This window comes from Dromiciops gliroides, chromosome 3 (genome assembly GCF_019393635.1).
Source record: "Dromiciops gliroides isolate mDroGli1 chromosome 3, mDroGli1.pri, whole genome shotgun sequence".
NCBI lineage: Eukaryota > Metazoa > Chordata > Mammalia > Microbiotheria > Microbiotheriidae > Dromiciops > Dromiciops gliroides.
Window position 1 is genome coordinate 488,459,443 of NC_057863.1, and position 15,667 is coordinate 488,475,109.

The window sequence follows — 15,667 nt, forward strand, 5'->3', positions numbered from 1 at the left end:
CACTCTTTATAGGTAGATGACTTTTATTCCTAGGGTAATTAGCTATACAAATGGATTTTCATAAAAGATGCTTATTTAACTTCAGTTATAATTGATAGCAAAAGACTTGGGATGAGATGTGTAAATATACTAAGAACTTAATCCCAGATTGTTGTATACAGAGAGCAGTGTATATTTCAAATGAGCTGTCTACACATTTTTAACCATACTAATTAATAGATTTATATCTTTGTCCCACAAACTTCTTCATGTTTCTAAACTATCTCCATACCATTCTGAGATTTTTCAAAGGCTTTAACTTATACAGGAACATATAACTATTAGCAAGCCCAAACACTCATTTATTTAGGATATGAAATTGCCTACTAATTCTGGTTGAAAACAATAAGCTCTTTCATCTTTATATCCTATTATAGTATCTCAAAGATACTGGAGTATTCCATCAACAAGATTCATTATATTTTAAAAATTAAAACTTTACCTGCCCTAGTTAAAGAGATTGAAAGGAAGAAGCACGGATATGGTTATAACAGCATGTTGCACCCAGCCTAAGCCTAAGGGCACAGAATAGATAAAGCATCCTTAGTTCTATTTGACTTCACTTAAGAGTTGAACAGCCAATCATATAGCAAAGTTCCAAATCATTCACAGGACACAGGCATCTACCTATAGTAGTTCTCAGGCTGAACTCCCTTGAGCAGCTAGGGGCACTTCCTGTGAATGATGGATTACTGACTTAATGATCAATCAGATAATTATATCTGAATTCAAAACTCAGAACATTTACCATTTACCAGATTTACCATAAGATTTCATCTGAAATCATAGCTTATCATTAGCTAATTATAGCTTAGGGCTGATACAGTTATTATTACTCTCATGTTGTTTCAATTTAGCAATAAAAGTTTACCAGATCTTCCCCAAAAAAATCACTCAACATCCTTTTTTTCTTTTTCTTCCCTGTCAAGTTTAAACTAATCCTGATGTAAAAATCAATTAGAAATTAACAAAATAATTACATTCTAGAATTTCACATAGTGAATATATTCATTCACTAAAAAAAGTCAGAAAAACACTGACTAATTACTGTAAATTTCAAGACTAACAGATATCCATTGTTTAAAGTATTATACATTAACCCCTTAAGGCAAAAATCTTTAAGACTAGAGTTTTTAAGACTAAATTGGCTCAAGATGTATCTTCAATAAATACTATTCCAGGTATAACTTCATAATTTTTCTTTTCATAAATCATTGCTATTCTGTAAACCACCTTGTAAATCCTTCTCCCACCCTTTGTCAAGGAGTATTTGTAATGGAATTGGGGGATCCAATTTTGTCAGTAAACCAATTCACAATTTCTTTCACAAGGCTGATAAGATTTTATGATCTTGCTCAAGCAGATGGTCCCAAGTAACCTGGCAAGTTTATAAATAAGCATATTTTACAATGATCTCTCTCTCTTTTTCCTTTTCCACAAAGTAGGCAATTATTATTCTTCCCTTTTAAAATATACCCAATTAAATGCATCATAGGTTTTAACCTCATTACAATAGTCTATTACCTTAATAATTTGACAATATTCAGATTAAAAGAGTTAAATTTTCTAATGATACAATTGCAAACCTTGTTTGACAAACTTCTGGTCACTCATTTCAATTAAGACATAAAACAGGGAGATATGTGATACATAGTTATCATGGAAGAGATTCAGGAAGAATTCCAAATTGAAAATGGATTCCTTATGATAGTCATGTCCTATAGATTCTCCTGTTTACAAATGGCATTTTGCTGGTTTCATCAAATCACAGAAAATTGCAGGATCATGGAAGAGATCCACGATTCTTCAGAAGAGTTTGACCTAATCATCTACAAGTAGATGAACAATGGCTATTATGTATTTGGTAGAAAACTGGCCTGAGAGCCAGGAAGACCTTAGCTTCAAGTTTTATCTCTGACACTTAATGGTTGTGTGACACTGGGAGAGTCACTTAACTTCTCAGTGCTCTAGGCAACTCTCTAAAACTATAAATTACAAAGAAAGTGCTGACCTATACTGGTAGTGGAAGTTCTTCACTAGGAACCTATACCAGTGAAACACAGTTCCCTTCCCTGTCACTAACCCTTTAATGTGGACTTAAATGGACCTATAAAACTTATCTGGAAGTATAAATAGCTAGTACAAATAGACAGGACCTAGAATTAAATAAGAAGAGAGTGGGACTCCATTGCCTTTAGGAAATTATAGTTTCTTGTTTCTTTTTTCAATTTTAATATTTTTTTTCAAAACTACATGTAAAAACAATTTTAACCTTTTTTTTCAATTTTGAGTTCCAAATCTTCTCCCAGCTCCACTTCCCCTCCCCTCATTAAGAAGCCAAGCAATTTGATAAAGGTTATATGTGTGCAGTCATATAAAATATATTTCCATATTAGTCACGTTGTGAAAGAAAACACAGACAAAAAAATAAACATAAAGAAAGTAAAAAAAAACAGTCTGCTTCAATCTGCATTCAGATTCTCAGTTCCTTCTCTGAAGGGAGATAGAATTGGCCCTTCAGAATGGTCTTGAATCTTTGTATTGCTGAGAAGAGCTAAGTCATTCACAATTGATCATTGTACAATATTGCTATTATTATGTACAGTGTTCTGGTTTTGCTTATTTCACTTTGTATCAGTTAATGTAAGTCTTTCTAGATTTTTCTGAAAGCATCCTGCTCATCATAGCACAATAGTATTGCATTACAGACATGTACCACAACTTGTTCAGCCATCCCCCAGTTGAGGAGCATCCCCTCAATTTCCAATTCTTTGCCACCACAAAAAAAAACTGATATGAATACTTTTATACATATAAGTCCTTTTCCTTTTTTAAAAAAAATCTCTTTGGGTTATAGTGGCATTGCCAAGTCAAATGGTATACACAGTTTTAAAGCTTCTTTGAAGACCTCAAACTTCTCCAAGAAACATAATAAATAATAATAATAATAGTAAATAACATTTATGTAGTGCTTACTGTGTGTCGGGGGCTGTGCTGAACACTTTGAAATTTGATCCTCAGAACAACCCTGGAATGTAGGTACTATTATTATCCCCATTTTACAGATGAGAAAACTGAGGCAAACAGAGCAGAGGTTAACACAGGTCATGGCTAATAAAGAATTTGAAGTCAAATTTGAACTCAGGTCTTCTTGACTCCAGGCTTGGCATTCTATCAACTGTGCTGCCAGCTGTCCCTCTTTAAAATACAAAAATATTCTATTTACATTGTAGGCTATAAACCATGCAGCATTATAGGCTCTGAGGAAATAAAAATGAGTATTACTAAGAGAACAAACCATTATTTGGTCCCCCACCCCCAGGAGAAAGGAAACTACCTTTCACTTTTCATAATTTACAAGTTGCATTGGTAGCCATTGAGTACCATCCAAATACCCATTAAAGCAGAATATTTCAGGGACCCTGAATCTTAATCTCAACGCCACATTTTGTTTTAAGAAAGAGGAAATAATACGTTTGTATTTCTCTCTTTTTTTCACTTCAATGTTATTAGAGGTACTTTTATTAGAGGTATTAATTGGCGGTTCCCAGGTATGAGTGCCAGTGGCTACAGAAAGAACAATAGGTTTGACAGTTGTTGATTTAGTTATTTTGCCAATGAGTTTCTTTTATTGTTTGTTTTAAGGCTCTTTTGATAGCATAAAAAGACCTGGTTTAACTGAACGCATACATATACTAGCCTATTTTAGCTATCTTCTTATGCTATTTCCAGTACTGCTGCCAGATTTTTTCATATATTTATATAAAAGTAAGAAATTATGGGAATATTTCTATTGTCAAATTTTTATGTCAAAATACCACTATTGCCTCCAGCAAACTGAAGCTAAATTAGTAACTGTTGCTAATATTGTATTAGTCATAGTTATCAAATAACTTTATTTTGGCTAGAAGCAAAGAGTTATTTGACTGGTATCTAGATTTGATATTTATTAATGCAGTTTTACTTATTTTAAGTATTAAAATGGCCCTTTGCCTATAACAAGATGTGCTTGTACCTGGTTTTTACTTCATAATTCCACTGTAAATATTGAAAACCACATGATGGAATCTCTAAAATAGGTGGAGACTTTTGAAAAACATTCAGTCTGTTTCCTGAGCCAAAATTCCATCACAAGGTTAAAAAAAAAAAACCTATGTATTTTCCATTCTTTTATCCTTGTTCCAATAAAACTTCACAAATTTATTTTAAGACTATAGGTTTACTTTCCATTGGTAAATTTTCATTCTCATCTTTGTCATATTCCACATATATTTGTGATATATGTAGTACAGATACAAGAGACCATGTGACTTTAAAATGATGAGACTGATTTTAGTGATATTTATTTAATAAATCATAACTTAGTCCCTTCTTTTACAGTACATCATGCTACGTGAAGTGGGGGAACAAAACAGGTCTAAGAGAGATTGCTTGATTATTCTGACTACAACAAAGGCCCCCCTGAACTCTACATTTTGGGTAACAGGGACCTTTTGTGAATAGGGAAGAGCATCTTTGGGACACCTTTTGTCAAGGCAAAAAAAAAAAAAATACACACACACACCAGGGAGATTCAGAGAATGAAAAAGAGAAATATTTTGTCTTTTCCAAAAAAAATTATTTTTACATAAGAAGATAAATCTTCCTCTAGTGTCTCATTACCTGTCTGACTCCTCTCAACTCGTCTCGGATCTTCACTTAATTTGTCTTATCCTGTATGGAAAATAGGTTAGAGTAGGAAGAGACTTGAGGCAGGGAGACTATGGCCCAGGTGATAGGTGATAAAGACTTGAAGTAGAATGGTATCTATACAAAGAGGAAGAGAAATAGATTAGAAATGTGTGGATTTAGAAATGACAAAATGTGGCAACTGACTGAATACATGGGACCTATTTCGATGGTAAGGTATTAAGGGTGACACTAAAGTTGCAAACCTAAGAGACCAGAAGGATGATGGTGTCTTCAACAGTAATAGAGAAGTACATACAGAACAGTGGTGAGTTTATGGGGAAAGACAATGAGTTCTGTTTTGAAGATGCTGAGATTGAAATGGCTCCAGAAGGATATTTGGCTCAAGATGTTGAGCAGGCAGGTACATTAGTGATATGAGTCTGGCACAGAGAAGAGACTAGGGCCGGATATGTAGATCAACAGTTTGATGATTTCCTCCCAATTCTGTTCAGCAGCATATGAATAGGAGTAAAGGAGGCAGATGGTGGAAGTAAACCAGGATTTGGGGTTTGTCAAGATATTAATGGTAGTAGGACTGGGGGAAAAGAGATTCAAGATTCAAGGATGGTGTAGAGTTGAGTTGGTTCATCAAGGGGTCAAGATAAGGAAGGAAGGAAATTGTAGCTAGTGTGTAATGGCTTGCCATTGTACAGTACAGTAGAGAGAATGAAGGTCACAGTGAGAAGGAAGAACAGGTTTAGATGGAATGATAAAAAATTATGAATAGACTCAAAAACTTCTAGTTCTAGTTCCAGTGCCTTGTATTTGAAAGTTTTAAGTGATATACTGGATGAAGTTTTAAAAAAATAAACAATTTTTGTCTTTGACTCCATGTTTTAGGGAGAATTCTATGATGGTTCAGAACAGATATTCATAGAAAATTTGGAAGGAGGAAAATATGTTAGTCATATGTTCATGCAAGGTGATGGGGGAGAGGAGTGTCCAGGAAAAATGAAAAGAATACATTTGGACAATATAAGAGAAACAATAATTCCAAATTAAGTAGCCTTGGTTAATGGAAATAAGGGAGCTAGGAGGAAAAAAGTAAAACTGGATGTAAAACTAAAAGATAAAGATATTTAAATGTATTTAGAATGGAATAGAGAATGGAATCAGAAACAAAAAAGGACAATTATATTAGCAAAGACATTTTTAGCTAATTAGAAAGGTGAAGAGTATGGAATATGATTTCAGAAATTTAAATGATACTTTTCTAAAGCATGAACTTGCCTTTTTGTAGTGGAGACAGAAAAACTTCTAATAAGTTTTAATAATTATGAAGGAAGAATAAAGGATTGAAAATTATTTTGAATTAGAGTATAGGAAAAAGCCAAGAGTCAAAAATGACTCTATGATAAGAAAGGGATTAAATTGAAAAGTGATTTGCAGAAAAGTAGTATCTAGTTCAAAATTTTGTGTTAAGAACATTAAACAAAACTGTTATACTTTTAATCCTTATTTGAACAGGCTACTTACTCATTATTCTTTTGAAACATTCTTGTTCTGTTTTATAGAAGGTCTTTAGGATAATTGGGGGGGGGGGAAGCACACAGACTATACCAGTCCTAAAATGTTATATTTGATATAGATTTTTCCCATGAAAATCTCAAAAAAATACAACTGAATTTGATCAAAGATAAAATAATTTCCATTATGTTCACATTTAAATGATGTTTCCTTTCTTTTACAGATAAAGCCTCAATTAAGCGACTAACAAAAAAGGTAAGCAAAGTTTTTCCCTTCTTTTTAAAAGATATATAACTGTTAAAAAATTTTAACTGATTCTCTCTGGTTTTGCCTTGTATATTTGAAGGCTATAAATGATGCACTGGATGAAGTAAAAAAGAATAAAAGTGGACCAACCTTTTTTAGAGATCTTGGTGATAAAGGTAATGCTTATTTTATTTCTTTTAAATTCCTATTTATAGGAATTTTGTCTAATTAAAGGATAATTTAGGAACTTTGTAAAAAGAGTATACACGTACGTAAATGTATTCCTTTCAAAGACTGTTGGTGTTTTAATATTGACTAGTAAATATGAAATATGTAATAAATATTTTATTAATCTTCAGTGGGAAATAGGCATCCCTGCTCCCCTGTGATTTTAGTCCTAGGAACTTTCCTCCATTGTTTCTAGCTCCTCTAGATATTTCTTTCAGTCCTTGATTCCTCCTCTGATCCATTTGTTCTTAATGTTTTAATGGATTTACTGAATTTGAATGTTCATTAAGGCAACATTAAGCTAGACTGCTAATGGTTTTTAATACAGACCATCTACTTTAGAAGTATAATCTGTCTTTATTCTCATATAATCCAGAAAAATGTGTCATGTAAAACATGCTAACCACCTCCAGATAGAGTGCTAATGGACTCAGAGTACACTTTGAAACCTATTTTCTTTCTTTTCTTTTAATTTTTGAATATGATTGATGTCGGAATTTGTTTTGCTCAACTATACATATTTAAAGCAGGTTTTGTTTTTCTTGCCTTCTCAAGAGGTGGGAGAGATGGGAGGGAAAGAATTGGGAACTGAAAATAAAATAAAACTACATTTTTAAAATAGGAAAAAGATGATGCTTATATGAATTGCTTTTTTAAAGAAAATATCCCTAAAGTTTCCTTTAGAAAATATCATTTGAAGACTTATTAATAAGACTAATCAAAGCTTCTCCATTAGTCCTTATACTTAAAGAACAGCAATCTGTATGATATAGCCATATCTTGCATGTAAAAAGTATCATCAAGGACATTTTAGGGCATATTTTGAGGCAACTAGGAAGTACAAGTGTAGTCAGAAAGATCCAGGTTCAAATCCATCCTCAGATACTGGCTGTGTGATCCTAGGCAAGTCACTTAACTTCTCTCGTGGTTACTTTCCTCATCTATAAAATGGGAATAACAATAGTTTCCCAGGGTGGTGGATTAAATAATAATAATTTTTCACGGTTGTTGTGTGAGATAATATAAGAGAAATGGGTATGAGAATATTTCTAAAGTGCTATATCAGGGCAACTCATTAATAGTTATTATGTGACCTTAAAAGTGAACTAGTCAGGGGCAGCTAGGTGGCACAGTGGATAGAGCACCAGCCCTGGAGTCAGCAGGACCTGAGTTCAAATCCAGCCCTCAGACACTTAACACTTACTAGCTGTGTGACCCTGGGCAAGTCATTTAACCCCAATTGCCTCACCAAAAAAAAAAAAAGTGAACTAGTCTTATAGCTACATTAAAAATAATAGTCAAACAATAAGAACTGACAATTTTATAGCCCTTTAAAATTATCTGAGCCTTACAAGAACCCTGTGAAATTGGTCCTACAATAAATATTATCTGCATTTTATAGTTGAGGCTCAAAGAGATTAAGTGACTTGCCCCAGGTCATATAGTACGTTCCAGAGACAGAATTTGGATCCAAATCTTCCTGACTTTTGATGCAGGACTCCATCCTGAGACCTTTCTAACAAATCAAGTGGTATTTTTGAACCCCAAACATACTAAGAGAGCAGGAAGCTATCTGGCTCATCATGAGAGTTCCTCTACATAGGATTTATGCAAAAACATTGCCCAGGCAGTGACCTTGGGTTCATAAAGGCCATGCCAGCAAGAAATAAACTTTGGCTGGTCCTAACAAGTTAAGTGGTAGAATGGATAGAGTGCCAGCCTCTGTCAGTAAGACCTGAGTTCAGTTTCTGCCTCAAACACTTTCTAGCTGTGTGACATTGGGCAAGTCACTTAATCCTCAGTCACTTACCTCAGTTTCCTCATCTGAAAAATGAGATAGAGAAGGAAATGGCAAAGCACTCTAGTATCTTTGCCCAGAAAACCCCAAATGGGGTCATGAAGAATTGGACAAGACTGAAAAATGACTAAACAACAACAGCCAAACCAAAAAGGGTTAGTACAAGTTATTTGTCATTTGAGTCCCTGTCTAACCAAATCAAGGACTTTTCCAGAAGTTTGGATGCCAAATAAAGGAGGTTTTTTTTCAGCCAGAGCAAATCATTAATCATATATACTAAGGTCTAGAATAGTTGCAGTCATCCTCAGTGAAACGAGTACCCATACCAATGGAATCATGAATTCTTGAAAGATTTTTAAGTTTCAACAGTTGTTACATGAGAAATCAACACTCTGACTAATTAATTAAAGAGATTAATTAACTAGTATTACTGCCTCTTTCATCGCCTCACTCTTCCACTATCATTAGCAAACAACCTCTCCTTTGAGGTTCATTCCTTCCAGCTTTATCACCCTATCAAGGTTCTAGTAACTATCATCTACCAGCCTCCAAGTCATTCTCCCTCCTTTCTCAAGGAGTTCAATACTTCTTCACCCTAATCCCCGTCCTTAAGCTTTGGAACTTGATGATGTCACCTCAAATAGCTTCCCAGTTCATCAGCCTCTTCAACTCCCATGGTCTGCACTTTCATTCTATCTCAGCCACAAGACTACCCTTGATTGTATAATCACCCACAAGTGTTTTCCCTACACAGATCCTTAACTCTGAATATGTGCTCTATCTGACCACAACCTCCTGTCCTTCCACTTCTCCTGTCCTTCCTTTTCTCCTGTGCTATAAATGTTCTTATTGAATGTGTGAGGGTTGCAAAATCTTGTATGACGATGATGTCCTTCTGAGCTGCCAGAGGTAGTAGGTAGAGACAACACCAAAGGAGCATAGTTGCAATGAATCTGTAATTAGGCATTCCTTTTTCCTTAGTTAGTAATGAGCAGGGAATCCTTATAGTCAGGGATCATGGGAATTTGAGGTATAGAATAGTTGTTTTAAAAAATGCAGATTATACCTTTATGTCTATATGTCTCTCTTGAGAGAGGCATAGTTTTAGTATGAGGGATATAGAGATGGAAATAGAGACATGGATATAGTTGGGGTTTTTTAGTCTGCATTTCCCTGTCTCATCCAAGCTGGATCACCATGGACACTGACCTGCTCCATTTCTGACCTGAGCCCATTCACAGTCTGGTGGCTTCCCTCTATCAGGCACTTATTCTGTGATTGCCAGACCTAGTGTGACACCAGTGGGCTTTAGCTCTACTTCAGCTCAGACTTCCCAGGCTCAAATGATCAGCCTCAGAAGCCTCCATTATGAGAAATTATAAGCATGCCCCTACACACACACATGCCGAACCAGATGTAATATTTGTAAAGAAATGCACTATTATTATTTTTTAATTAGGTACATGATGGACACTCTTTAGAAAATGGCTTTGATGCATCAGCTCCTTTCAAGTCTAGTCTATGAAGCCATCATATCAACTGCAACCATCACATTATTTTATGTATTTTTATGAAAGCTACTTTAAAAGTTCATCTTAAGTAAAATCATTTTAAAATGTTCCCTATGGGGCAGCTAGGTGGCACAATGGATAAAGCACCAGCCCTGGATTCAGGAGTACCTGAGTTCAAATCCAGCCTCAGACACTTGACACTTACTAGCTGTGTGACCCTAGACAAGTCACTTAACCCCCATTGCCCTGCCAAAAAAAAAAAAAAGTTCCCTACGATCTTGTTTGAAATTTTAAATTTGCTTAGCAAATTAATTTTTTAGATAGTGTAAAAATAAACAATCCAAGCTGCTGTCAAAATTTTCACAAATTCTATAATTACTTAGTAATAGTTGATTTTCTAGTAATTAGTTGATTTTACTTTCTCCATAGAAAAAGGTAAACTGAAGAATCATGTATCACAGGATTACTTGTTATAGGTAGTTTAGTGTTCCATATCACTAAAGACCTTGAATTTAGCTGGTCACTATGGACCATTTACTAGGATATAGAAATCTTTGTTATGTAGGATCCCTTCTTTGTAATCTCACTGTAATAGGATTCCTTAATGGATATATGATCTTATCCTAGTGGGTATCTCTACAAACCACCATCTTTCAATGCCTTCTCATTAATCTAATTCTTTTTTTTTTATCCCTTTCCTAAATCCTCCACAAGAGACCTTCTACTAGGCTAATGTGATGGTAGCCTTCTACTAGATTTTCAATCTTTTGTGAGCACTGCTGCAACACTGAAGCACTAAGTTGTCCCTCGTTCTCACTACATTATCTTCCAAACTCCTCTTCTGATCATTAATGATGATATCTTTTAAGTTATTTCTTGCATGCAAATCATCTATTGAAAATATACCCACTGTATATTTCTCCATTACCCTTAGGATCATTTCCAGTTTCAATTATATATAAATCATGATATTCCATTATTCATAGCCATATGTCAACAGAACATTCATATTTAAAAGATATGCTTTTTTTTTAAATCAAGGGGTGACTTGGAATCATTGAAAATACTGCAGTTTCTTGACTAGTAAAGTCTTAATTCAGATTTAATTCATTTTTAATTTCTGAATTTCTATTTTAGATTTTCATTCAAATTGAGAGTATACGTAAGATTGCAATATGACTAGGCCACTTATAAGTGAAAACCATTTCTAAACATTTATTCAGAAACACTTATTAAATGTCTGCTATATAGAAAGCATTATACTAGGTAGAGGGGGAGATACAAAGATAATAAATAAGGTCCCTACAACCAACTGATTGCTTCAGACTGACCTTCTTCCTAATTAGTACATTAGTTTGGTTCTATTCTAATACCAAAATACTCAGAAGTGAAATTGTAGTTCTGAATCTATACCAGAAAAAGTAATGGTATTATTACTTATACCAGTAGATTCTTATTTGAAAATAGGATGAACTTATTGGTATGTAATAAGTTCTAGATATGTGAAGGGCTTGAACATCCTGCCTCCCAGTGGCCAACTGTAAATAAGCTTAGTATTTTTATGATTAAAGATAATAAAAAAATTTTTCCTGGAAATGACCATCATTTTTAACTTTTATGATACTTTCTTTAATGTGCTTCTGTTTCATGTATTACTATATTTTTTTTAATTCTCTTGTATCCCTTCCTTCCTGTTTCCTACTAAAAATCACTCTAGTTAAGACCCTTATTGTCTCATTCCCAAACTATTGTGCTATCCTCCAAACTACCCTGTCAACCACCAGTCTTTTTTAATACACACTGTGCTACATATCACTGGCATATCATTCTTTTTTATCATACCCCTATCACATATTTACTGGCATATTATTCTTAAAATATGCTGAAATTCCACCCTCTGGCCACATAGCCTTCTACTTCTACCATTCCACTCTAATAAATTTTCTCTGTGGTTTTGGTATGACCTATCACTTAATCTTGATATTTCACTAATTTTTCTGAACCATCCTTCCCACACTGACTTCACCTGTCTTCACAGGCAGCCTTGATTCCACAATCTATCAGTCTCATATTTTAGTAGTTATTGCTATTGAATCACTTTGTTCCTGACCATATCCATCTGCAAATCCTTATCCCAGGGGGATTACCTCACCATATGATTAATTTAAATTGTCCATAAAATGAGAGGTACTATGGTATAGTGAAAAGAGAAATTGCCTTAGAGCCAGGCAGGCCTAAGTTTAAGGTTGGCTTCTGACTTACTGGCAGTGAGACCTTGAGTAAGTCACTAACCCTTTCAGTGCTCTAGAACAATGGTGTCAAACTCAAATAGAAGTGGGGCCACCAAACTCTACATATGGATGCCTGCAGGCCACCTTTATTGGAAATAAAACATTAACATTACCTATATTTTATTTTGTTAATTTATTTTGTTAAATATCACCCAATTACATTTTGCTATGGTTCAGGAGCAGTCAGCAATGAATAATAGGTGGTATGTTTGGCACCTTTGCTCTAGACAACTTTTAGATCAAAAATAGGAAATACACATGGCCAGTTGACCACATTACTGACACAATATTCCTAAATGTGACTGGAACCATATTAAAATGTAAGTAGGAAATATTTAATAAAGTAAATAAAAATACAGTAGAGCATAGATAATGCTTTGTGATTTTCTAAGTCAATATGCAGCCCAAAGGGATCCTTATGTGGGTTTTCTATTTGAGTTTGACCCTACTGTCTTAAATTATAAGTTGCAGAGAAGGTACTAGCCTACATTAGTAGAGTTTCCTCATGCAGATGTGCCCTATATCAATGAAATCACGGATGCAGTCCTTGTCATATAAAATGATAGGCAGAGTGGTATAATAGAGTACAGGACTTGAAATAAAGAAGACTAGGGTTCGAATCCTGTTTCTGACACTTATTGTGTGACCCAAGGCAAGTAATTTAATTTCTGTGTTCCTCCAGAAATTCCCTGGGACTTAACCTACTCATTTATAGGTGGCTTATAATCTTCCACATTGGGAGTTACCCACATTGACTAAAACACATATTCTTTGTGTATTTGTATATGAAATGCAGTCACTAAATTGACATAGATAAACCTAATCAGAAATTAAAACATTGAAACCATATCTATGTAATATTATCAGTAGTATTTTTGCCTTTTAGTTGTCCTTTTAAAATTATGTTTATACAAATATTTATAATTTGATATTCTATGCTCAGAATTTTGAAATGTTCTAATACTTCAAGTGTCTGTAATTTCACCTGAGACTTCACTCCAGTAACATAGCTCACATCTTTTCAGAACTTAATAGACAATCTTTCAGACTTATGAGCAAAAAAATGCATCATTCTCAGCCAACCTGATGAAGAACCTCTTGAACTTAGCTAGACTGTTCTTCAGATATGGCTGTCCAGGGCAGCTAGGTGGCACAGTGGATAGAGCACTGGCCCTGGATTCAGGAGGACCTGAGTTCAAATCCGGCCTCAGACACTTAACCCTCATTGCCCTATGAAAGAGAGAGAGAGAGAGAGAGAGAGAGAGAGAGAGAGAGAGAGAGAGAGAGAGAGAGAGAGAGATGGCTGTTCATCACTATCCCACACTATGCACAAGGCCTTTCTAGCTTGGTAGAACTTGCCATTTCTTGTGCTACACTTGTCTATCCCAAAGTCAACTTCATGCTTTGATGAAGCATCAGAGTAGGATTTTAAATAGAGGCAGAATAAGAAAGTTAAGGTGAAAGAATACTTTCAGCTGAGAACCATAATAGGGAAGGTAAAAATTGAATTGATCCTTGAATGTAAAGAAGAATTTAGTTCCAGGGCAGGGGAATGATTACATGAATGTGGAATCATGAAAAATCTTTTTTCTTTAATTTAATTTTAGCATTTCCTTTAAGAAGTTTAAAGTATAAAAAACCTCACAGATAAAACAAGCAGAATGATAGTCAAGTTTGGTTTTTTTTTTTTAATTACAAGTTTTTTGAGGTATAACTCTCATCTAGGCCCTTCCACTCTACCCTTATCAACTCTCTGGTATGTGGCGGTTGCAGTTATCTAAACTGTCAGTTACAAGAACCTATACTATGGTGATAGCAATAAAAATATAGAAAGGGAGATTGATGGGGAATATTCTTCAGAGGTAGAATTAAGAAAACTTGATGTGAAAGATGAAGGAGAGCAAAGAGTCAAAAATGACTCCAAAATTTAATATATGGCAGACTGACAGAAATGGTGAAATCAGAATAAGGTTAAGGGGGAAGATGACAATGTCAGTATTAGACATTAAATTTATACTGCTGACCTAGAAATCCTTGTAGAGATTTCCTGTTTACAACAGGAGATGTAGGTTTGGAACTCAGAAGACAGATCAGAGCTGAAGATAACAGGTTTGGGAACCTTCAGCGCAGAAGTCATAGTTGCAGACCTAGAAGTAAATGAGATTACCAAGAGAGAGAATTTTATAAGAAAAAAGAAGAAGACTAATGTGTAATTTAAATTTCTAAATGTGGGTTCTAATCTGTCCCCCCAGTTTGGGGGGGAAACTGACTAAAATCACTGATAAACAAGTTTAGGTTTTTAAGGGTTTATTGAAAGATGGTAAAAGAAAGAGAAAGATTGAGAACAGAATTCCTACAACCTGGCAATCCTATCTTTCCTCAACTCCTCTGTGAAGTCCCCTGCTGCCACCGCAATGTCAGGAACCAAAAGAGAGGGAGCTTCCTGCACAGGCTCAGTTTCCACCTTCCTGTCCCCTCCCAGAAATGGGAGGTTCTTCAAGCTTATTGGTTGACTGGGCCAGAAGGTGGTCAAAGTTCAAAATTGTTTGCTTCTGAGAACCATGCTTTCTTTTTTTTTTTTCCTTTTTTTTTTAGTGAGGCAATTGGGGTTAAGTGACTTGCCCAGGGTCACACAGCTAGTAAGTGTGTGTTAAGTGTCTGAGGCCAGATTTGAACTCAGGTATTCCTGACTCCAGGGTCGGTGCTCTATCCACTGCGCCACCTAGCTGCCCCGAACCATGCTTTCTTAAGTACTCTCAAGTACCAGCCAGATGTGCTTAGAATCTAGTTAACTAGAAGTCAGCCATTAATTCAGTCAACAGTCAAGTCCAATTAAATCAGTTTAAACCAATCTCCAGGTGGGCCCCTGAGTATCTGCTAAATCTATTATCTTAACACTAATAACAAAACCTTGGTAAACCACCCATCTTACAAAACTGGAAAGACAAATAGCCAGGGAAGACAGAGAAAAGAGCTACAGAGCTGTAGAAGGGCATCTAACTCAGTGTGTTACCTCTAGACAATAAGGGTAAGATAACAGTGTCACTTGATGAAGAGAGGTTGGTAAGTTTGAGGGCTAATTTTGTTTTTGTTTTTAATCAAAAAAGTGACCTTTCAAAGGATAAGAATAGGCATTTTTCAGACAAAGAAACCAATGCTATCTATAGTCATATGAAAAAATATTCTAAATCATTATTGATCAGAGAAATACAAATTAAAACAACTCTGGGGCAGCTAGATGGTGCAATGGATAAAGCACCGGCCCTGGATTCAGGAGTACCTGAATTCAAATCTGGCCTCAGACACTTAACACTAGCTGTGTGACCCTGGGCAAGTCACTTAACCCCAATTGCCTC

The 15,667-nt window shown here is 35.0% G+C and overlaps 1 protein-coding gene across 2 annotated transcripts in view; it reads left to right on the forward strand.

The window, feature by feature from the left end:
• Nucleotides 1–15,667, forward strand: part of MICU2 (mitochondrial calcium uptake 2) — a 165,414-nt gene that overhangs the window by 85,164 nt on the left and 64,583 nt on the right. For both annotated transcript variants that reach the window (XM_043998034.1, XM_043998035.1), the window contains exons 3-4: nt 6,461–6,492; nt 6,584–6,659. In XM_043998034.1, coding sequence (XP_043853969.1) covers nt 6,461–6,492; nt 6,584–6,659 — 108 coding nt within the window. The remainder of the gene's footprint in view (nt 1–6,460; nt 6,493–6,583; nt 6,660–15,667) is intronic.